The 24,138-nt window shown below is 53.9% G+C and overlaps 1 protein-coding gene across 5 annotated transcripts in view; it reads right to left on the bottom strand.

Annotated features, from left to right (window-relative positions):
• PLEKHG4 (pleckstrin homology and RhoGEF domain containing G4) overlaps positions 1 to 15,774 on the bottom strand; it is an 83,399-nt gene extending 67,625 nt beyond the window's left edge. For 2 of the 5 annotated variants that reach the window (XM_027698233.1, XM_027698232.1), the window contains exons 1-2: positions 15,648 to 15,772; positions 1,666 to 1,863 (exon numbers count right to left, since the gene is read on the bottom strand). In XM_027698233.1, the coding sequence (XP_027554034.1) occupies positions 1,666 to 1,863; positions 15,648 to 15,650 (201 nt within the window). In that variant the 5' untranslated portion in view covers positions 15,651 to 15,772. Of the gene's footprint in view, positions 1 to 1,665; positions 1,864 to 15,647 lie in introns of all 5 variants that reach the window. The other 3 variants (XM_027698231.1, XM_027698230.1, XM_027698234.1) reach the window with 3 other exon arrangements.
• Between the last annotated feature and the right edge of the window lie 8,364 nt (positions 15,775 to 24,138).

Genomic DNA, 24,138 nt, shown 5'->3' on the forward strand with positions numbered 1-24,138 from the left:
CCAGCTCAGGGACCCTCCCAGCGCCCACTGCCCTCACCTCTCCCAGCCCAGAGACGCCACCGCCCTCACCTCTCCCGCCTCGCCGCCCCCAGCACGCGCCGCCCTCACGCCTCTCCCGCCTCGTGCTGCAACAGCCCTTCAACAGCTCGGCCGGGCCCGCCCGGCCCGTCAAGGCAGCCCCGCGCTCCCATTGGCTGACGCAGCCCCAGCTGTCCTGCCATTGGCTGCCGGGCAGCGCAAGGCCCGCCCCGCCCCACCGCCACGCCCGCGGCCCGCCCGTCCCGCCCCGAGGGCAGCGCGGGGCCCGCTCTGTCCGTGTCCCTGTCCGTGTCCCTGCCCCAGCACTGCCCAGCGCACCCCTCCCGCCCCCAACACCTCCCTGTTGGGACAGCAGCACTGTGGGTTCAGCTCCCTGCCGCTTTCCCTCCCTCACCCCTCCACTACCTCACCTGCCCAAGGCCCCGCTGGAAGCTGCCGGGATCTCGGGGAGTGGGGACATCGCTACCTTGGCGAGGCCGAGATGTTTTGGGGAAAGCTGTGAAGTGTCTTGCCATAATGAGTAGTAGTTCATACAAACGAAAAGCCTTTTGTTTCTTTAGAGGGGAAAAACATGTGATGTGCCGTCAAATTAAAAACTGCAGCTACAGGTAGTGATGGAATAATTCCTATTCCAGTGTTCATGACAGAGAGCAGCTCCCCAAAATCCTGATGTACAACCTTGGATCCTCCTGGGCTCACAAACACACAGCTGGCACCAAGCTGGAGGCTGGCTGACAACACAGTGGGACAAACACTGCACCAAAGCACTTACTTGCAAGATGTGCAGCTTTACATGGATCCATCCTATGTGATGGGTCTTTCCCCACAGCATTTCACCTCCTTGAGACAAATGAGTAACTGATTGTTTCAGCTTCTATTTAATATTTTTGCTCCTCCTAGAAGTCCCTTGCCCTCCACCATGAGGACTTCTATTGACAGCCTGGCCACATACCCACTCCACATTCAGAGATAAGAGGGCTACACTGAACCCAAGTTTTAGGTTGTTGGGACTGGTTGTTTGGGGTTTTTTTCATCTTTCAGACTTTGAGCCAAGTTTGTGATGGAGGCGTTTGACTCATCGTTTCTAACATTTTAGGCTCCCAACAGTAACGCACGTTAATCTTGGGACTCGTTCTGGCAGTAAATGTAACGTGACTCCTCGGGGCTACTGAGCCTTGCGACCGTTCCAGCAACCATCAAAGGGGAGCTGGAGTTCTGGGAAAAACACCGACTGGCAGCATTTCGCCCCGCACGTCCTCCTGCCAGTGGCAGGAGCCCGACAGCTTCATCCACAGGGCCAGGGAACGGCCGGGGTCAGAGGCCACCTGAGTCAGCCATATCCAGCAAGCGCTTTGCTAAACCTCTTCCTGTGAGTCCCTTAAGCCTCCTGTTCGGTGTTGCTGGTTATGGAAGGCGAGGGCACCGCTCCACACCTGATCCCTGCACGGGTTAGGCTTCAACAACAATTTCTCAACTGTTTCCCAATTGTCTGCCTGCCCCGTGGGTCATCACACCTCCCACCTAGGCTGCTGCACGTACTTTCTGCCAGCCGTTATACATACGAGAGGCAGAAAGAAAACTCTCCAAGAGAGCCTCCACGGGGCTTAGAGAGCATGATGTACTCACACAGGCATCCTGCTGAATGCACTGCAGGATGTGCTTGGCTGGAATCAGGAAGTCTATGAGGTAGCGCAGTCCATCCCCACGGTACGTCTTCTCCACCACATCAAAAACTTGGCACAGAACAGTGGCTGCGGTAGCCTCAAACGGAGGGTAGAGTGTTGATAACGTGCTCTGAATGCAGCCGTCCAGCGACTCCGAGTCCTGCCGAGAGACAAAGCGTTAGTGGTACCACGGCACGATCCGCCCCGGCGCCCCGACGAGCCCTGCGCCCAGGAGAGCAGCCATCTCCAAAACGCAGGAGGAGCGGAGATCAAAGGAGCAAAGCGCTGTCCTTTCCAGCTCCCCTTGGCACCGGCGATTCCAGGTAAACACTGAAAAGCTCTCCCAAAAGGGGAGCGGAGCGCTCACAGAGTGTGCTGCGCACAGCGGCGAGAATTCCCAGCTTTTGCTTACGCAGCAAGTCCTTCTCCTGCCTGCGCGGGGTGGGGCGGCTGTTAGACCACACCGCGGCACGTGAGCGCGTGCGGGCGAGCCACTCGTGGGGTGGGCGCATCGGCGGGACCCGAGCCCTGGGTACCCGGGGCTGGAGATGCTGCCCAGCACTTGGGTACGTTACATCCCAGAGTTACAGCTCCCCGGTGGGCTGAGCGGAGCTGCAGGACAACGGGTTGGGCCGAAGCTCCCGAGCCTGCCGTGCTCTGGAGTCCCAGCACAGGGTGAGTTTGGAGCGCTTGGTCCCGAGGAAAGCCGCTCACCAGTGAGATTCCTCATTACCCAAAGCTGTTTGCCTCTCATGAAAGGCTCCGCTCCAGGAGCCAGGAATTTTCTGTGCTGAGAGGTGCCTCCCAACAGGATTCACAGGCTGCACGTGAACAGTGGTCCCTGAGCACACACATCGATACGCGGGATGCCCATTTCCAGCTCACGGATCAGAGGCAATGGCTTCCCCGAATCCACCTTCGTTTGGAAGAACCTGCCAGCCAGAGCCTGCCCACGGTGTCAGGACCAATTCCAGTGCCAGAGGCCAAAATCTGAGTTATTGCATGGGTGTAAATCAAGAGGGCTTGCCAAAAAGTAACAATAAAAAAAATAAAGCTGTACATATCTGGAGAGAGGATCAGGATCCCTCCTTTCCTATCTATTTCAGAGGGGATCCCTTGGGCTAACTTACAGCCAGTGGGAGTAAGTTTTGCTACAAAACCAAATGAAAGTTTACTCAGGTGTCTGGCCAGGTCTTCATCTGATCTAAATCCACCTCCTTTCACTAGAGACAAGAAAAGCATTTCAGCCACTTGGCCCTACAGCCTCCTGCAGAACAGGAACAGCTGCATGGACATGCCTGAAAACATACCTCAGTCCCACAGCAAGATGGGGAGAGAAAGTTAAACAAAGCAGTGCCACAACAGCTTTACACCACCACCGGGGAGCAGCAGGGCGAGGGGATCAGGAGGAAACAAACTGGTTTGCTTCTTCCACTCCACGGCAGCACATGTTCATCACTCCAGATACCTCCACTGGCCTGAGAAAATGCAACAGTCTCAGAGCAAGCCTGAACCGACCTGCAGCCCGAGCAGAGATGATGCTCCTCACACGAGCCTTCCCACCTCTCACAGCTCAACAATCTCCAAGTTCCTCCTTTAGAGGGTTGGGTGTTTTAAGCATTATATAAACTCCCTGCTCTGTTGTAGGACAGCCTGTGGGACTGCACAGGAGAGGTGGGGAAGCCCAGGAGATGCCTCCACAATTCCTGCCTGCACCGAGCTGGCAGAACACGTGTGACAGGCAAACCACACGCTGCCTGTGGCACAGCACTGCTTCCTTACCTCTTCTGCTGTTTCTCCTGGTGGCAGCAACAAGCAAGGCTAGATGGCAGCAGGCTCCTAAAGCGTTCACACCTTTTCTGAGAAACCAGCTGCCTCCTGCAGTACTCCTCAAGGCCAATGCAACCAGATAAACAGAGGTTAAGGAGCTATTTTTCATATTCACAGAATCACAGATTGTCCTCAGTTGGAATTCTTAACCCAATATTCTTAACCCAAGGACTCCAAAAGCAGGAGCCCTACATGCACACTTCCAAGCACTGAATGCCAGGGTGAGCATTTAACCCCAATCCTAAATGGGAGGAGAAGGCTGTTTTAGGCAAGTTTCTTCCCACTCAGAAAAATAATAACCTCTGTTGACATCAACCTGTCCCAGCAAGTGCCTTTGGCCTTGTGAGACAAAACTGGCCTTCACACAGGTGCTCTCCCACCCAGCACCAGCTGCCTGCTTGGGCACTATCACAGTAGCATTGCTGCTGGTAGCATTTGACAACAATCTCTCTCTGACCCTCCACAGCCCACAGGTTTCAAAGTACCAGTCAAAACCAGCTGGGGTTGGTTCTGTGCCATCCTCTGTCCCCATGCCCTGCTTGAGCAAAATTCTTTCAGATATCAATCCCTCCCCAAAAGACATTTGTTAAGTTTACCATTGCAAATAAAACAAAGAAGTCAAAATATTTGCACATGAGTCAGTGCATCGCTCTAAGGTTCTCACACCATTCCTGCTGCCTTAGCAAAGCCTTCACAAAACAATTATTAACACTGGCACCGAATCAAAAATCTTTTATATGGTTAAAATAAACCAGGTCGTACATTATCCTTCCTTTAGTAAAATACAGAATAACCATAGCCTGTAGCCATTGCAGAGTGCAGTGCTAGCAGTGCACTCCACAGCACAGAGGCTTTATCTCCCTCTGGCTAGACTATACCACGAAGCCATGATAGCTGTGCAGGCTTCCAAGGGATGAGAGAAGGCTTCAACCCCTACCATTTGGTAGAAAGAGATGTTTGCCCCAGTCTCTGCTAATTCCACGTGAAAAGCCCCGAACAGGGAGTAAATTCCCACATCCCACCACGCTGCATGTGACTGCAGCACCAGCATCCTTGGGCAGCTGCAGAACAAGGATGGATGCAGCCCACGTGTGCAACAGGCAATTGTGGAGGTGACACCACTTTTCAGTGCTCCCTGGTGGTCACCAGGGTTATGTCCTGCTGGGGTAGAGGGTGCAACATGGCAGTGCCTCAGAAGTCACCTTGAAAACACAGAGGGTGGAACACAGCAGAGCTTGGAGCCTGCAACAGCAGCAGATTCACCTCTAATCGGGGACTCATTAACCCAACTCACAATCCAAGGGATGGGACTGCTTATTTGTATTAATTAACTTCTCAGATTGCAGAGGGGCCAGAGGAAAGGGCCTCAGCAGGGGCTGTAAGAGGCTGTTGAATGCCAGAGCACAGCTGGGCAGCCTCACACATCCAGCCTGCGGGCAGGGCCTGCTGCCACACACATGGAAAAGACATGGTTTGGAGGCACAGGGAACTCACACAAACAAGAGAAGGGGATGGTGCCCTGCAGTCCAGAGGCTGATAAACCTGAAGTCCAGAGCCTGTCCTACCTACAAACCACATCACGGAATCGTAGAATGTGTAAGGTTGGAAGGCACCACTGGAGGTCATCTAGTCCAACCTCCCTGCTCCAGCAGGGTCCCCTAGACCATATTAGGGGTCCCCCAAACCACTGAAGGGTTTCCTAGAGCACGTTAGGGTCCCCCAGAGCATGTTACTTCACATGGCTTTTGAGTATTTCCAAAGAAGGAGACTCCACAATCTCTCTGGGCAACGTATTCCAGAGTTTCCATCACTTAGCTCAAGCAGGCAACACAACCTCCAGCAGGCATGAGGAGAAACCTCTGTGACCCAGGATGAGTGGACAGCACCTGGAGAGGAGGAGAGCAAGCTAAACCCAGCAAGGATCCCAGGGGAGAGAACTTCTACCCCAGCCCACAGTGCCCCCCAAGAGCTGGCAGAGCACAGCACAGGAGCCTCCTGGAGAAAAGCAGCCTCTTTCAGGGACTGGAAATTTCTAGCTTCCCTGCTTCCAACACTGTTGCCACATCCCTTTCACAGAAAAGGTCCTGGACACTTATTCCTTTTCAGCCACTTGGCACAAACACTAGTCAGGGCGCTTTCCAAGCAAGCCAGAGAGCATCTCCCCAAGCAAAAGATGTCTTGGAGCTCAAATGCTTCTTTGTCAATAGCACAGGAGGACCTGTGAACTCCAGCTCACTGCCACCACTCCACCACACCTCCCAAAAGAGAAACACGCTTTTAAAATAACTCCTCTATAAATCAAGGTGCTAAATAAAGCCCAGGTTAAGGTCATGTCCGGCCAAACCGGCTTTCACTGCTGCTCAGCTGGGAGCCGCTGCAGGGGCTGGAGCACAGCGAGGGAAGAGGAAAGCAGCACATGGGGATGGGATGGGCTCCGTGGGCTGAGCCGTGTGACAGGAACAACCCAGCGTGGTCCCACCCCGGGGGGCAGGGGAGCAGGGAGAACCCAGGAGGACTTCATAGCTGGCAGAGGGCTTAGTCTGAACAGGGCCAGCAACGAGTTGGGGTGGGTGGGCTGCCCTCCCTCCCCTGCATATCATCAGAGCCACAGATGCTGTGAAACAAATAAAGCAATAAAGTTGTGGCAAAGCTCTGTCGCTCAGCCCTAAGAGCCCTTCTCCATCACAAACTGCAGCAATACCATGATTCAAACACAAATGAGGTTACCAGTGCCTGGGCAGAAGCCCCAAGCCCAGACTAACAAGTAGGCAGCAGGAAGAGCAGACCAGGATCTGTTACAAACCTGCTCAGGAGACACATCTACCTTTCCTCATGCAAGCAGCTGCTGCAGGATGTGAGACGAGCCTATCAGGAGGCATCTGGAGTAATCAGGAGCTTCTTGGGCTTTTCTAGGTGCTTTTCTAGATTGAATTTTCTGCCTACCTTTGTGGGCATGGAGAGAACGACACAGCAGCTCCAGCCACTGGGAACTCCTGTCATGCTACATTTCTTTCTGACTCAGGACTCAACTTTTTCCTCTTTGGGACCTGCTGCTCACCAATTAAGTCTGAACTCTGGAGAACCTGCTACAGGTTTGGAGAACAAGAAGTCAGCCTGCCTGGGGAGCAGAGAGATCATCCCCAGGGCTACACACACCCCCCTTGCACAGCCTCAGAATACTTTGTGCTCTTCAAGCAAGAGACAGCAACCCAAAAGGCTCAGGACAATGCAAGTTGGTGCAGGGAAGGGCTGCAATGCTACTGGATCCATCTGGGCCCACAAAGCCTTGGCAGCATTTTCCCTACAACTCACCCAAGCACTTTGCTAATTTTGCCTACAAAATGCTGAGTCTTCCCTGCTGACAGCCCAGATGCTGTCTGCAGACTCCTAAAAAACATTGTTATGGTGAGACCAGACAAACTGTTTGACTAACCCATGACTTATGGTGGACAACACTCCTTTCCAGCAGGCTGGTCTGGCCCAAGGAACACACCGAGGATTCAGCCCGCAGCAGGAATTTAAGCTAAACAACCTGCAGCTCTGCTCTCAGAAACCTAGACCCCCAATTCGAGCTGCCCAAGAACGAGAACTACATGTCCCAAAGTGCCCTGGCTAAATGCAGAGCTTGGCAGAGCAGGGAGCATGGCTGGGCAGTGGAGCAGAGCCCGGCGAGCACAGCGAGAACACCCAGCTCTGAGTCACCAAGTGCCTCGGCTCCCGCTCAGCAGGGAGGCCGTGCCAGGAGCTCCCACAACTTTGCCCTCCTTCTGCCGGCTGCCCGGAGCCTGGCCACGTCCTGCACACACCCACCCTCTCCCCTCTTGCCCAGGTACCAACAGACAGCGTGAAGGCAGGGGAGAAAAGACCAGAGTCCGCAAAGGTGAGGGGAAGAGATGAGCCAGGCCTCCCACGCCCCAGACTGGAAAGTAGAAATAACAGCAAAACTGGGAAGAGGCAGAGCTCCAAGCAGCACAACACAGAGCCTGCCCATGGCCCCCAGCCAGCTTTGGGACTGGGGGAAAAGGAGCTCACAGCAGGCGCTGAGCAGGGCTGGGTTAGCTGGTCCCTCTGCCAGCACAGGCTGCCGTGCTGCGCCGCTTGGCTGGGGCTGCTCAGCTCTCAGCTGACGTGAGAAACCTCATTTCCAGTAAAAACAGACCTCTGGGCTTTCCATGAAGCCTTTCCACTTTCTGACACAAAGCTGAAAGCCAGGCCGCTTTGCCTTTAAAAACGAGACATTTCTCTGTTCAAAAAGGTCTTTGGCTAAAAGCGAGGCTTGTTTTTCTGACAAAATTTGAGATTTCCCACTCCATTGCTGCAGGGAGGAGAACTCTCCCAGCCCCATTTCCTGAGCCGTTCTAATCACAGCGGCAATGAGTTCAAGAGAGAAAAATCTTCCCAGAGCAAGTGCCAGCTCCCCCCTCTGCTGCTCGTTCTGAGGCTCACTGGGAGACTGAGAGGAGGGCGCCTGCCTCCGGCACCCTGCCTGCCTCTGGATAAAATAACGCACTCCTAAGTGGTGCAGATGTAGAGGTAGGCATTCCCACTCCTGTACTTACACCACCTTCCTGTGAGATAACCAGGAAAGGCTCTACCTGCTCTTTGGCCTGTTGTTTTAGGCTTTTCAGGGAGAAGAGCACAGCGCCCAGTTCCACTTGGGAGGCGAGTGTTTGCAGCCTCACCCAGGCCAGCTTTGCTCAAGGGCTGTACCTCCAGAAACAAGCTGCCTTCTGCATGCCACCATGGCACCCCTGGCAGAGGGCACGGCTGCAGCCTGGCTCGGCTCCCCTGCCGCTGGGGCAGGCAGGACGGCTCCGCAGCCCGTGGATAAACCAGCTCCCACAGCCTTGCAGGGAGTGGTGCTTAGCAGACAGAGCTCAGAGAATCATTTCCAGATGCCTCCCTCTGTTCTCCCGGCCCTTCTCCGTGTTGACGCGGCTGCGGCAGCCAAAGCAGCTCCTACTGGGCAGCACACAGGATTATCATTCCAGGCACTGCAGGAAAACAAGCGCTTGGAAGCGATTAACTCATGATCTCTCATTTAATTAAACAAAGGGAAAAATGATGTATTTGCTTTTCAGCTCCGAGGTCCCTCCTCTGTGCATGCTGTAGGTCTGGGCTTGCGCAGCCGGTGAAAGGCAGGCCCAGAGCTGGGCGACCTCCCTGCCAGCCCAGGCTTGGTTTGTTTTCACTCAAGGGGGACACCCCAGATTGCTCTGAAAGTGAAGCATGACCTCCTGCGAGCTTCGGGCTTTGGAGCTGGTGCACAGCTACCCCTGTGCTGTCCTTATGCTGGAGCAAAAGGCAGGGAACAGCAGATGGCAGGGGCAGCCTGGCCCAGGTACATCCCTGGCTCTGTGCCGTGCTGCAGGTGGCCTAACACAGACATTATCATATGGCAACATGACCTGAGTCACCTGAGCCTGCCCTCCAGCCCAAGACCCCTGTTTATGTGGGCCTAATACAGCACCTTCCTCCTTACTCACCTTACTCCTCTCTACCCTTTCCTTTAGGTTTTCATACTCCAGCTTCTCTGGAGCAGACCCTGTGACTTTCTCCTTTGTCTGTGCAACACCCAACACATCAGACAAGCTGCTGACAACTCCTGAACAGATTAAAGAGGCCAAAGTGGGGATGACCCACAATCCAAGAAAGTTTAGCCAGAGAGGGGCAGACCTGGGAAATGGAGATAAGCCTTTCCTCACAGGGATGTGTCCCACTCACAAATGAGTCTCAATGAACTGAGTAGGAGGTAAGTCTTATCCAGACCAACAAATGAGCCTGCTGCCAAAGACCTGTTACTTTCTATTAGCAATAGATCAAGGATATGATATAGGTGTTTAAAGGGCAGCTGAGAGAACGGATCAAAGCCCTGTCCTTAAAGAGACATCTTCCAGCTGAAATGAGGGCCCAGAAGATGAGAAGAGCTGTGTATAAAACACCATCCTACAGCTGGACACCAGCTTATTTTGGTTTAGTTTAATCAAGGGATTAAGTCCTTAATCTGAAATAACTGTCTAAGCACAGGTTTTTTCAAAATATCACTGGCATAGGTCTAACCATGCAATTAATTAACTAACAGAGTGGTACTCTGCGTGATGCAAAGCTTCAGTACTTTAGAACACCCTTCCCAGCCACAGACTGGAAGAGCACGAGCACGTGGCAGCCGTGGTTTCACTGCCCTCATGTACCCACCTCCCTGAGACCCCCCAGAGTTCTCCTCTCCACTCCTGCTGCCAGACTGCAGGGGCTGCCCTGGCATGGGCACCACATGCCACGGTCCAGCCAGGGATCTCCACATTCACAGTGTCATGTTCCTACAACAGGCTCGGACAAAGCTTGCTAAATCCTGTTAGATATCAGAGCCAAGAATTTCCCAGGCCACTTCTATACAAGACACTGCAGCAGACACCCTCTCTTTACAGAGCTCTTCTTGCAAATGCACCTTTCTCTCTGCTACCCAACAAAAGAAACTGCTTGAGCTCATTCATCTTATTATTAGCGACAGCATTTGCTCTGCTCTCAACTTCAGGCATTGGCAAACCAACCCGAGCAGTAGCCTAATGTGTACCAAGTAACAGGGCACTCCAGGCAGATGAAAGATTTGCTTATACCAGCCAGCCATAAAATACCCTGTGCCAGTTCTTCGCCGAACAGGTCAGCTCATTTTAACACCTTTTAGTCAGAGGCATTAGGCCATAGCCTACCCCTTGTGTTCAGACACCCATCTGGGGGCATCTTACAACAGATGGGCAGCCGCCTGTGCTCAAAAAATAAATGATAATCCTCCAGCAGACCAGCTGACGAGTGCCAAAAACGATCTCCATGGGGTCACTATTTAGATTATTAGTTCTGTGCCAGCGTTGCACACGTTCTGGGCTCACGTTCACATCTCACCCCTTCCTTTGCAAGGTGCATGAGCTGCTGGACAGACTCCCATGGGGACTCATGGATTCTCCAGATCTTGTTGCCTTCATAATTGACGGTGGATGCCATGGAGAAACGATCCTCTTTTAGTTAAAGAGCTCCCAGACTGAATGTGGGAGCTAGGAAACAGTCTATCCCATAACAGATGAGCCGTAGTTCCTTTTGCCCTTAAACACACTGTATTACCATGAGCTAATGAAATACAAGTCCTGCTATGTCAGAAGGGAATAGAAATTCCTCTGAAGTGGAGCTGCAATTCCAGGAAGGGCCAGCAAGAGAACACAGTCAGTGCAGAAGGACCTTCCTTGGAGGAGAACATCCCTGCACACCTCTGATGCGAGAAAGGAGCCGGCAGCAGCAACCAGATGCCACATCTGGGGAAGAAGTTGTAAGGAAGGATGAACCAGAAGGACAGAGCAGGCAGCCCAGAGATGTCCATGGCTATGCCAGTTCAGCCACGGGCCACCCCAAGAAGCATCAGTCTGTGCCCTGCAGGGAGAAGTGCTCCTGGTTAGAGGGACCCAGATTTTGCTCTCCAAGCTCACTGGGTACAGAAACACATGTGCTCAAGCTCTCCTGCCCCTGAGCAGCCAAGCCCGGGGCAGAGTCAGATGAAACCATTTCCCCTGTATTTGGATACAGCACTAAATGCATGCCTCCTGGAAAGCTGAGTAAATCAGTCAGAAATTAATTGCTTTTACTAAACTCCTGTGTTAGAAAGGGGTGAACACAGGCTTTTAAAGCTACTCCCTTTATAGCTTTTTTTTCCCCAAACAGAAAACAGTCTCACGTGTCCCATTATTTCCATACATATCAAAGGAGGGTGGAGATTTAACTAGCAATTTCTAAAAGATCTTTGTGCACAGAAGGGATGTATGCCAAAACGTGGGTGGTTATAAGCCCAAACACAAAGGAGAATACATCCACAGGCATTTTTCCCCTTGATCCATTAACGGGTCTGCATACCAGCCTCCTGAGCATATGAGAGGGACCTTGTTCAAAAGGTAAATGTATTCAGCAAGATGACAACAGACAGCAAACAACCCACATCCTTTAACCATGTTGGAGGCTCAGCAGCGCCGGGTTTTTGTTGGGAGGCACTGAGATCTGACAGGCAGCCTCGGGGAAGGGATCCTCCTGAAGGAACCTGCTCAGGAAGCCTCTGCCACGCCCAAGGCAGGCTGCAAAGCTCAAGGCAGACACCTAGCTCAGGTCACCAGAACTCCAGCAGCTTTCCTCCTCTGCACCACACAAACCACCGTGGGGACACAGCACCACAGCCCACTGGGGGTGACCAGAAGGCCCCACGGAGGCTCCCCTCTACCACATCCACCAGCGTCCAGGAGGAGCACGTGCGAGTCCTCACCTGGTCCCCACTTCTTTTCAGCTGAGCCATTTGATCCTGTTCAAAAAAAAAAATGTCTGGTTGCACCAGCTGGAGCAAGGGTTCATCCCGGGCTTCCCAGCCTGATGGCAGGACGGTAAATTTGAGCAGACAGAAAGACTTTCAGATTCATTCTGTGCTGCTTTGATCTTGGAAGTTTCAGCTTGGTGTCCAATGATGCAAAAAATGGGATACGTACGAAACCAGCCAGGAGCACTTACCACAAGAAAGGCCCCATTTTTTTGTTAATTTTTTAATGAAAGACTAGGCCAGCCAACAGAGATGAGGCACTCGGTGTGGCAGAGAGGTATTAGCATGGTCAAACCTTCAGAGTCAACAAGGGCATGTCCACTCACTTCTCTGAGCTGCAACCCAGGTACCAGGAGTGGTGCAGAAAGTATGGAGCATCCCATGGCCAGAGGTGACCAGCTTTCTCCAGCAGCCTCTCCTTGCTTTATATTGCTGTTCAGTCAGCAACACATCTGATCCTGGTGCTGCTGCTCCCTTTTTCAGGCCTTGGATACATTGAACTCTGCAGGACTGGAACAGGGGGGTCCCTCACGGGTAGGGAGCCAGGAATATGAACAAAAGGTGCTCTTATATGAGTGCCCACAGGTGGGTTCAGTTTATAGTTTCCACAGAAGACGCCACTGTTTTAACAGAGATTTTTTCCAGCAGCTGGGTGCTAAAAGGGCCTGTAGCCCCTGTGATGTGACTTCCACCCACACTCGGCACCGATGCTCAGGTTTAGGCACACAGCCTGTAGGATGGTTCAGGTTTTGCACAGATCACAGATCAGTTGCAGACAGGGTCATGTTTGAGATGAAACTAGAAAAATGAGGCTCCATGAGCTGAGTGGCTGTGCCTGTGCCCTAGTATTTAGAGGCAGACATGCTGCCTGTCATGTCTGAAGTGACCAGCTGCAAGATGCTGACAAGGCACTCACATTATGATCTCTTCTGCTAGCAGGGTGTGCCCTCAGGCCGACTGCCCATGGGGGAAGATGGCAGCAGCATGGCCAGAGGGGGTTAAGCTACAGGATGCTGGTTTGCTGAAGATAAGTGCTGACACTCAGCACGGAGTCCTCCTTGGATGCCTGCAGCATCTCACCATAAGCACTTGCAGTCTGGCATTCCCACGTGGTACTAGAAGACATTTGGTGATTCCTGGGTGGAGATACCTGGATGCAGCTGGTCTGTCACCTGCATTTAGCCATTATTTTTAGTGCTACAATGAGCAGCATGTTCAGCTGCCCAGTGCTTTTGGAAGGACTCTGGGCAAAATGCAAGTTGTCATCCCTGTTACCCCAGAGGAGGTGCTTTCAAACCGCTTCCATGTGCTCAGGATTATGTGTCTGGACTTTGTCTGCGTTCCAACATCTTACTCATGGCTTTGGCACAGAAATAAAGAAAGAAGATCCCCAATGCTTAAAGCTCTTTGTGATTCCCAGACTCATTTCCTTCCCACCCTGGGAGAAGACATAACCAGGGGATAAAAGAAAGACCCTATTTTCTGCTGAAACCCATCCTCTCTCCTGCCAGCATAGAGGTGCCACCTAAACTCTTCTGCAGGAAGCATCAAGGCAAGGTGAAGCCCCCTCTCTCTCCCATTCCCTACCAGGGAACGAGGGCAGATCCCCAGTCACAAAAGCCATGATGGGATGAGCAAGGTAGACAGAGCCCAGCCAGGCTCCTGCTTTGCTCACGCCATGGGGTTTCCACAACTGCAAAAGTCACTTCTAGTGGAATTGGGCTACTTTGGCCCAAGGTACCTCACCCCATTTGGTGCTTTAGGCATCCCCCAACTGCACACACATCACACCAGCCCTAAAACTGAAGCCCCACGAAGAGGAGTCACCTGCCTCATGCAGAGCAGGGCAGCCAGCAGCTGTCCCTTGCCAGACCTCCATCAGGAGCCAAGCCTCCAAGTGTCCTGCAGGCTGCTGGAGGCAACAGGGAAGTCTCTTGCAGGCCAGCAGACTGACACACATTCACTGAGATCCGTATTTTTTTGCCTGCGGGGTTTGTTTGATTCACCAGGACATCAAAAACTCAAACAGAACAGCTTGGAGCTGCAGTTACAACTTGGTTGCTCACAGAAATGTGTCTCCCAAAATGCAGACCGGTCTACACAGCATTGAGAACAAACATCTGCCATGGACAACAAGTGTCTGCAGTGTGGTCAGCACCCATTGCTGGGCCTGTGGCAGCCTGACCTTTGGTTCCTGCTCCTTCCAGCTGCACCGAGCACCTGAGAGGCACACGGTCCCTGCACACCCACAACCCACCGTGTCACCTGGACTGGCTGTGGCACTGCTCCACACAAAGGACCCTGCTTCAGACAGCGTTTGCATCACACGTTAGGACAACATGAAGGAGGACCTGAACTGGGGATGAAGCATTTGGGAATCAGAAAGTCACCTCCAGCTTGCAGGAGCAGAGTAGCAGCAGCTGGTCTCTGCCTCAGGCCTCCCCGAGCAGAGTTTCACAAGTGCTGCTCCAGCCCTTATGGCAAAATACAGCCCATGGGACTGCAAGGGATGGCCTCCACCCTGCACAGGCCCAAACAGTGCTTTCCTTTGATTTCAACTTCACACACTAACCAGCATAGACCAAAAATTGCCAGGAACACACAAGGCGTGGGGGGAGGGAAATAAGTCTCCTGATTGGGATGGAGAAGTGGAAGAAGTGAGATGCCTGCAGGCCTCCATAGCAGGATGGGAGAAGAGAGCACACCACGGCTCTGACACTGGCATGTGAGGGTACAGAGCACCACAGAATCCTCTGCAGAGTAGCTGGAGGGAAAAGGGAAAGGCAAAGGGAAAAGACATGAGTCTATAAGGTTAGCTCAGGTTGCAGAGGCTAGAAGTTGGTCAACTCACCCTTCAATGAAAGCCAAACTTCTCCAGGCTCAGAAGCTGAACTTTTAGGAAAGAGCAAGTCACTGCCAGGCACAGCAGCAATGCAAGCTGCTTGTGCCCCTCATGGACTTTGTTCCTTCTGCTGTGGGGAAGCAGCCCATGACACAGCAGGTCACCTCCAGGACATTTAGGGCTGCAGGGCACACGGATCCCAGCCTGAGCCCAGGAGCAAACCATCATCAGAAGCCAGGTTGGTGCTCAGTGGGATCTCACCACAGGGCCAGCAATCCCTCCAGCCTCTGCCAGCCCAGGGCTGGGCACCTCTGCAGGGCAGCACCACCGTGGCTGGGCAGGGGACAGCCCTGCAGCCACTCCCAGGGAGACTGGGTACTCTGCTGCCTGTTGGGCTCACCAGCCTCACCCCTCCCCAAACAAGGATCTCCACGTGCAGAACTTGGCACCGCAAGGGAAGAGTCCCTGCCCGGCTCCAGGGGTTCTCTGATCCCCCAGATGCCCACCCTGGGCAGGAGAAGCCGATGCTCTCCTCTCCTCCAGGCTCTGCAATGGGGCAGCGCCCACAGCCCCAGAGCAGGGCCGGCAAAGAGCGAGGGCAGGAGGAGAGCCCAGCATCCAGGCAGCCCGAAAGACGGGGCCCTGCCTGACCTGCCCCATCCCAGCTCCTCGCTCCAGCGCTGCACCCTGACAGGCAGGCAGGCACCTCGCAGAGGGTCAGTGCCAGCAAGAGCTCCGTGTCCCTGCTGCCACCGTTCGGGACTGGCACCGAGGGGAACCACCCGAGTAACGGGAAGTGCCAGAGGAGCCGCTTCCCGCTCCCGGCATTAGCGCCGTGCGCTGGCTCCGGGGAGGCTGCCCCGAGAGCAGCTCCATCCCGCACAGCCCTGCTCGTGCCCAGGGCGAGAGCCCTTCGCAGAGATTTCCTTACCATGTTCCCGGCCTCCTTTATTGCCCCTCACTTCCAGAGACGGCGTTTTTTCTCTTTTTCCTCCATGTGTGCGACGGGGCGTCTCCTCTCCCCTCCGACGTGAACCACCGAAGCACTTTGAGTTCTGGACTGTAATCCAAGCCCTCACCGCCCCCAGCACAGCTCCAACTAATCTAACTCATGACACTACCGGGGCTGAGCAGGGGACCTCGAAGGTTTCTCTGACAGCCAACTCCAGCGCTGGACGGCAGAGGGGCATAGCCAGAGCAGGGTGCCGCGTCCCCCAGCCCTGCGGGGACCCTGGGGACACGGGCAGAGCCAGAGGCGCTCCCGGGCTGCTCCTTACGGCATCGCTGATATCCACGGCCCTCGGAGCGCCCGGGCCGCCGCACGGACCCGCTTAATGCAGGCGCGTCGTGGCAGGGAGCTGCCTTCGCCCGGGAAGATCTGAATAGCTGCGAGAGGAGAACAAGCCCACGGCAGGCATCCCGAGAAGGTCTCCAGCTTCCCAAAGAGGTTTCCAGCAAAATACTCCCCCCACACACGCCCTACCCCCGCCGCCTCCTCCTCTTGGCTTGTTTTTCTCTAAGTCCGGAGAAGTTTTTCTCCACTCCGCGAGATCCTGAGGCAGCGCTGCAGGTTAAGCAAAATGACGAGGAACACAGAGAGAGCGCTCTGAAATATTGTTTTTCTAACTTCTAGAAGGAAAACAGAGAGCAGTGACCGCTTCAGGCAACAGCAACAAACTGCATTGGGATCGGGAGCGAGATGTGGAGACCTCACCCCCTCCCAAAGGAGGAAGTAATTTAACACGGCAAGTTTCTCCACCCCTCCATTAATTGTTTAAGATGGCCAGGGGCCAAAAGCAGTGCCCGAACACAAGGGAAGGTCACCAAACAGGCAGGCAGCAGCCTACAGAAGTGACAACGGGAAAGGGCAGAGCCACGGAGGCGGAGAGAGAGGAGAGAGGCAGGTGCCGCGGGGCATCCCAGGATCTGCTGACAAACAAAGGCTTTGTGTAACGGGAAGCAGGGCGGGAAGTGACACACAGGCAGAACCTTGGAGCCCTGGGCACGAGGTGCAGGGCCTGGGACCAGATACTGCTTCCCCAGACCAAGCAGTGCATGGTTTTGGCAGCCTCAGAGGAGACTGACCCTCTGTCAAGGAATCCACCGTAGTGGTACTTGGCTGTCCCCACTTCTGGGAGGGGTTACACAAACCAATCCAGCCCAAGAGGAAGGGTTACTCATATCTACAGCAGGAGGGAAGACACCTCCTGCATGGACAAGCTCAGTAGAGCAGCACAGGGTACTTGCCTGATGAAGCTGGAGCGACTGCTACCAACACCTCTGCTGCCTTGGCTCAGGGGGCAGATTCCCACAGCCTTCCCAAGCCCTGTCCCACAGGGCCAGCAGCAGAGCCCATGCAGGCTGGTCCAGCTCAAGACCACCTTCAGATGCTCCTTTCTCAGGGAAGACTGCCAACACTTGGCCCTAAAACCTCCCTGCACATGATGGCCTCACGGCACATTTCCAGACCTAACCAGCAACTGAGGGTCTGAGCAGCCCCAAAGCCAACCATTCGATCCACCAGCTGCTTGGTGTTGCTGCTGCGTTCCCTGTGGGCAGCAAGGACAGTCCCTGCAGGGTTGCAGTTTGCCCTCCTTAAGGAAAAAGCAGTGCCCTCCCAAAAGGGGCTGTGACACTGGCAGTGCCCAGAGCTGAGCAGCTGCCTCACTGTCAGCACTTGGCCTGCAAACACCCTGTGCTTGCAGAGGCTCCCCCGTGGCCTAGAACAGCCAGTCACCTCCCCACATCGGCAGAGCACTGCCCCTGCAGGCAGTGCCCATGTCAGGTGACAGCAACTGCAAATCCCAAACTGGGTGAAGGAGAGGAGAGCATCCCTGCCCCTGCAACAGGGGTTAACAACCCAGCACAGGCACCACCTAGTTGTTGTCATCTGTAACGACTCACTTGAGATCTTAGATCTTGTCTGTGGATGCAGGAGAGCCTTTCTTTCCCCGTCATAGTCATAGCAGGAGGATGAGGAACCTGCCTCCCAGAGCCTCTGACCACAGCTTTCACCATCTGCACAAGGCTACATTGGCACCATGGAAGTATATCCCATTTTCCATGACAACTGAAAGCTCTCCACAAGCTCCCAAGCCTGCACCACTCAGGAGAATGCAGGAAGTCGGTGCTGTAGGTACACATTTATAGAGGCAGAGGGGGAAGGGGCTGTTGAACACAGGAGCGGCTTAGAGCCCAACCTCCCACCTCCTCCCATTCCTACACTGCACTCAAAGCTCAGGAGCACCTTCCCCCATATGGAATTCCAGGCTGAGGAGCCCGAGTTCAGCTCACCCCCATCGCTGTTGGAGGCAGTGACGTGATTTCCTGTGCCGTGGCACCGCACTAAGGGGAACATCTCACTGCTGTTTACTCGTGGCTGGATCCTAAGAGACTTTTTTTTTTTTTTTATTTATTGCAAAGTGGCCTTTCCCTCTTCTCCTGCATTGTAGATCCATTTCCCACACAAGCACATGGGGGACAGCTGTAGCCAGCACTCCAGTGGGTGTTAAAAAGCCCCTCTTGACTGAGGCTGACAACAATGCTGTGCTTGTTCCCCAGCACAGTCTCACACTGTCTCCTCGCCCTTGTGCGAGGCCTGTGCTTTCCTCAGGGTGGGTTTAATTGCTGAAGCCACTGCAAAAGGCTGCTGTCATCCATGCTGGCAGAGATCTGGGTGCTCCAGCTTCCCATCCAGCAGACCCAGGTCTTTTGTATGGACTGAGGGGCAATTCTACACTTAGAGAACCTCTTTGGTACCCACCTTCGGCAGCTGCTGAGTATCGCTGAGCACAATCTGCCCCAGAGGTGAAATACAGCACAAGGCAGCGGACCCTGACGTCAGGAGGGATGGGCAGCCAAACTTTGAAGGCTGTGGGGCCTCCCCAGAGTTGAAAGAGAAAGAGGTGGGAGAGGGGTCAGTACAAAAACTGTTCTGAAAACTTCAGACCGTCATCTCTTTCCCCCCTTTTCTTGATCTGGTTTCTGGTGCTGCAGTATTTCTCAAGTGCCTGAAGCAGTACCACAATCCAGAGCCCCACAAGAGCTGGGAGAGAGCACAGACAGAGGTAGGAGGCAGGGAAAGGACCTCTGCCTTTTAGTCAACACTAGCAGAGCTCTGGTTATTTTCAGTTCTGCAAATCAGGAAATGCTTAATTCTTTTATGAATAGGATTCAGCTATGCTGGAAGAAACACAGGACAGATGTTTTAGATGCCAGATAAGGACATCTCCCGACCTAGGGGAAGTTGTGCAATATGCATGTTAGCAGGATGATTACACTACAGTGGCCAACAGCTCTTAGGAAAATACCACCATGAGCTCCACGTTAATTTAGCACGATCACTGGTGCAGTCCTCAGCATTTCCTATGGCCACAGAGACTTCCAAGGGAAAGGAGAGCCTGGGAGCAGGCTGGGGCAAAGCAGTACTCCAGGACCTACAGCTCCTGCTAACCCATTGATCAGTGGATGCCTCTGAATCTACTTCCAGGCATCTCATCACCAGACCAGGGTTCTCTGCCAGATCCCATGTGCACAGACATGGATTAAGCTGTACCCTGAAAGTACAATTTCAAGGAAGGTACATTACAATCCCACCAAGATATCCACCATGAACCCTCACAGAATATCCTGACTTGGAAGGGACCCACAAGGATCACCAAATCCAACCCTATTCCCCTTCCAATGGCAGCCTACAAAAGCATGGGAAGCCACCAAGAAGCAGTATTAGACCCAAACACAAGCAGGTGCCTTAAAACCAGTGATAGATTTTGCTCAAAACACGTTTTGTAAAAGAAAAGCAACAAGTGCTGCAGCAAGTAGAGCTGCAAGCAGCCCTTTGCACCAACAACATTTCAGGAAAGAAATGGCTCTCCTCCCATTAGGGAGACAAGAGCCAGTTGTATGCAGTTTAATAACATTTAAACCTTTATTTCAGATCACAAGTAAAGCAGGTCTCGGCTTCACAAAAGCACATCTTGGTTTAACTAATTAATTTGATAATCCGCTATTTGCAATCCTCAGGAGACATTCAGCTTCTAAAGCAAGTAATTACCACTAAGTGGCAACCTCTTTGTGAGGCCCAGTCTGATTAGGGAAAAAAGTTTCTTAAGCCAGAAATATAATCACGGTGTGATTTCCCAGAAGGACTGGAGGAGAGACTACATAACAACAGCTGGTCACGCTCACCATCTGAAGGAACAGGAGCAACTCAATTACTGGGTCTCCAGCTACAATTCAAGATGTTGTTCGGAGCCACGTGCAACCTTGGCATGCAGTTAACCATCAGGAGGCTTTACAGAAGTGTTTTATAGGGATAGAAGCGAGGAAGGTCCCACTTGGGGGTCTCAAATACCCACGTGTGCCACAAGGGAAGGGGGACTAGGGGGAAATAAAACTTAAAAAAAAAATTCACGCATCAGAGCCGCTGCAGCACGTGTTGAGGGAGGCGATTCTCCCCCTCTGCCCTCACGAGACCCCACCTGGAGTACTGCACCCAGGTCTGGGGTCCTCAGCACAGGAATGACGTGGACCTGTTAGAGCAGAACCAGAGGAGGCCACGGAGGTGATCCAAGGGCTGGAGCACTTCTGCTATGGAGGCAGGCTGAGAGAGTTGAGACTGTTCAGCCTGAAGCACAGAAGGCTTTGGGGAAACCTTAGAGCAGCCTAAAGGAGGCATACAGAAAAAGAGAGAGAAAGCTTTTATGCAGGCAGAGAGCAGTAGGACAAGGGGGCGTGGTTTTAAACTAAAAGAGGAGAGATTTAGGTTAGATGCTAGGAAGAAATTCTTTACTCAGAGGGTGGTGAGGCACTGACACAGACTGCCCAGAGAAACTGTGGATGCTCCATCCCTGGAAGTGTTCAAGGCCAGGTTGGATGGGGCTTGGAGCAACCTGATCTAGTCAGTGGCATCTCTGCCCTTGGCAGGGGGGTTGGAACTTTGAGGTCCCTTCTAGTCCAAACCATTCTGTGATTCTGTGTGCAAGCTCAGAGTGTGCAGTCCCACAGGGAAGCAACCCAAGCAGGGGAATGCCAGCCTCAGAGCCTCTCTGCCCAGATATTAAGGCACACTTTGATGACACACAGTGCCCTCCCAGACAAGCCAGCTGGACTCCATACATGCAGAGCACTTGCTAGTTAGACTAGCTCCAGGCATCCCCAAGTGCCCGGGGTCTTGGCTCAGCAACAGCCCAGCTCTGGCATCAGTCACTGCCAGAACCCACAGGACAGAGTCCTGCTTCTGCACACACCCAGGACACCCATCTCAGGCTGAGCAGTTTTGGGCTCCTTTAACTTTGTGCTGGGGGGGGGGGGGGGGCACAGGTGCCCCCCGGCCTTGTGAAGAGCCCTCTCCAGAGACTTCTCCTTGAAGTCATGAACACAGCCAGCACGGGCAGGAGCAGGGCTTGGATGGAAACCAGGGCTCCTGCCCCAATCAGGCACCCTCACAGTAGGCAGGTTTTCTCCATGGCACCCACACCCCAAGGTGTTTCCCCTCTGCAGTGGACTCCACTCTTGGGTGCTGGGTCCCAGCATCTCGGTGCTCTGAGCATTTGGCAGCTGCACTGGTTGGCAGGACATGACCATACTGGAGAGAGGATCCCTACCCCCCCCCCCAGGAGTCTGGAATAGAGACCTGCAGGACACAGAGCCAGGCAGAGGCACACCTCTGTGGATGTGGGCCCAGTCAAGAGAGCTTAAGTGGTTTAAGAGAAGCTGCTTGTCTGTCTTCGTGGAGTTTAGGCACTGCCAGCCTTTGCTGAGAACAAAATGCTCTTGGCTTAGAAATCCAGCTCTGCTTTCAGAACTGCTGCTTCAAAACTCACCACCGTCTCTGAAGAAAAGATCAGCTCTCTGAAGAGCAGCCTAAAACTGACCTGTCTCTCTCCAGATCCCACGTATTTAATGGCACAAGACAGTCATCTGTTTACCTTCCCTGCTGGCAGTGGCATTGCATGCTATTTAGTCCCCACAGCACATGTTTACTCTACTCTCTGAGACAGCACACTCAGCTCCGAGCTAGACATGCCAGAGGGCACCCACACCCTTCCTGCCCCAGCCCCTCTCCCACAGGCACGGGAGACACGGAGCACAGGGTCACACACTACTGCAAATGCCATCCTCAGGCTGCCAGGGCCTGCTCCCCTCTCCAGGTCTGCTTGACAGAACAAGGGCTGTGATAACAGACACCCCCCTCCATGGCTTCACACCACCAGGAGGCCCCCCAGCTTCTGTCCCTGCTCTGTGCCCAGCTCACACCTCAACAACCAGCACACACCAAGAGAAGAAGGTACGTCCCTTGGAGGTGCCACTAAGCACCAGACAAGGGTTGGACACACTTTTGAGCTGGAGACCCATCCCTTCTCTTTCCAAAACCAACCCAAATCCAACTATGCCCCTCTAGGAGGGAGAGCTGACTGCTCTAACCAGGGGAGTGGGGACCACCCCTCTGACCACTGGCTGCAGCCCCACAGTTTGCAAAGCCAGGGCTGGCACCCAGGTCCTACCTGGGGTGACAGTCAGGGACTCTGATCCAAGGGCTCTGAGCCCCAGAACTGCTATTCCCCTGGGTGCACGCTCTGCCAAGCCTCCATCCAGCCCCCCCTCCCCAGTCCCTCACAAACCCCACACTTACAGCCAGCACTTGCAGAGCCTGTGCCCAGCAGATCCCAGCTGATCCTGCAAACCATTCTCCCATGGCAGTCTCTCCAGAGAGAAGGAAAGCTCTCACCTGCCTGCAGTTTGCTCCTCCAGACCAGGCAGGCAGAGGAGCAGCTGGGTTAGCTCAGCACTCCCTGGGGCAGAGCCATAGCCCGAAGGTGCAGCTCCAGCTGCAGCCAGTGCCTTATAGAGCCACGTGGGCGTTCCCTGGGACCAGCTCTCATGGTGCCTGTCACAGCTGGGCTGTGTTGCCCACTGAACTCTGGCAGTCCCACTGTGGGTCCGCCAGGTGCTTCTCAAACTACCCTTAATCCGGCTGGTATTTCCAACAGGGGAATGGCAGCCTGCTCAGAGCAGAGTAGCAGTGTCCTCTGGTACCAGGGAGACCTGCTTTGTCCCACTCCAGCCTTGCCCAACTTGCAGCAAAGGGGAAAGATCTCAGTCCTCCATCTCTGTCTCAACAGAGCAGCTCCACAAGGCTCCAGGCTGTTCAAGTCACTTTGCCACAGACAAACAGCAGTTTGGGGTCAGGGTCTTCTCCCCAGGAGAGTCCGGAGCCAACTCTGCTGTCTGCAGACCCAGAACACAGGAGGTGATGGGAAGGCTCCTCAGATGCCACTGGGAAGGGCTGGTTTGACAGGGATAGGAGCAGTCTGCCATGGAACATCCATAGCTGGCAATTAGAGGAGTGAACCTCAGGGAATGCCTACAGCAAGGATGCCAAGCAGGAACACAGAGCAGATGGGACGCAGGGCACAGTGGGTTCCCGGAGGAGGTGGTGTGATGTGGTTCACAGCTCCCACGCTATGGAACCTTCATTCCCAGTGTGGGGTGGAAGGAGAGGACCCTGCACCGGGAAGGAGCACATGACATGGTGCCAGCTGGGGTGGGCACCTCCCCTCCACGGCACCAGGGCTGGAGAACACGGGCAGGAAACGGCATGATTCAGTGCCATCAGCAGTAATAACAGTGTGTCTCCTGAAGGACATGAGCAGCTTCCCCTTCAGACAGGCAGGGCGGAGGTCTCCTGTCTCCTGTCATCAACTTCTCCTGGTTCTCTCTCACTCGCCTTTCCTCCATCACTGCCGCCACTGTCTTCCTCCTTACAGAGGGATCTCTGCTCTCAAACTGAGCCAGGGTAAGGTAACGACAGAGCAGCCATGGGGGGACCGGGAGGCTGAGACCCCTCTAGGATTCATACAGAACTGTTAGATGGGGCCATGAGCCTCTGGAGGCTTCCTTCCTACCACAGATCCATACGTGTACAAGTGTGTGTTCTCTGTTGCTTTTTTTTTTTCTTCATAGAATCATAGGACGTTAAGGGGTTGGTTGGAATGGACCTTACAGATCACCTAGTGCCAAACCCCTGTGCCACGGGCAGGGACACCTCCCACTAGACCAGGTGGCTCAAAGCCTTATCCAACCTGGCTTTGAACGATGCCAGGGCTGGGGCACCCACAACCTCCCCGGGCAACCTGTGCCAGTGTCTCCCCACCTTCTCATTAAAAAAAAAAAATAAAAATAAAAAGCTGGGGTTTTGGGGTCACATTTTGCAGCCCCTGCCTGCTGGGCCAGATGAAGGTGTCTGAGGAAGACCACAAGCCATGGGTCCAGCAGGCAGCTGCCTGCACATCGTAGACCGCGCTGCACACCAAAGGAGAGCAGAAACCATCGCATATTTAATGCTGCTTTCCCTTAAGATCGCCGTTTAATGGGGTTGCGGGGCTTTCGCGCCCCACGCCGCGCCCAGGGCCTGCCCGAGG

Source organism: Neopelma chrysocephalum, unplaced genomic scaffold, assembly GCF_003984885.1.
Source record: "Neopelma chrysocephalum unplaced genomic scaffold, ASM398488v2 Primary Assembly neopelma1_125, whole genome shotgun sequence".
NCBI lineage: Eukaryota > Metazoa > Chordata > Aves > Passeriformes > Pipridae > Neopelma > Neopelma chrysocephalum.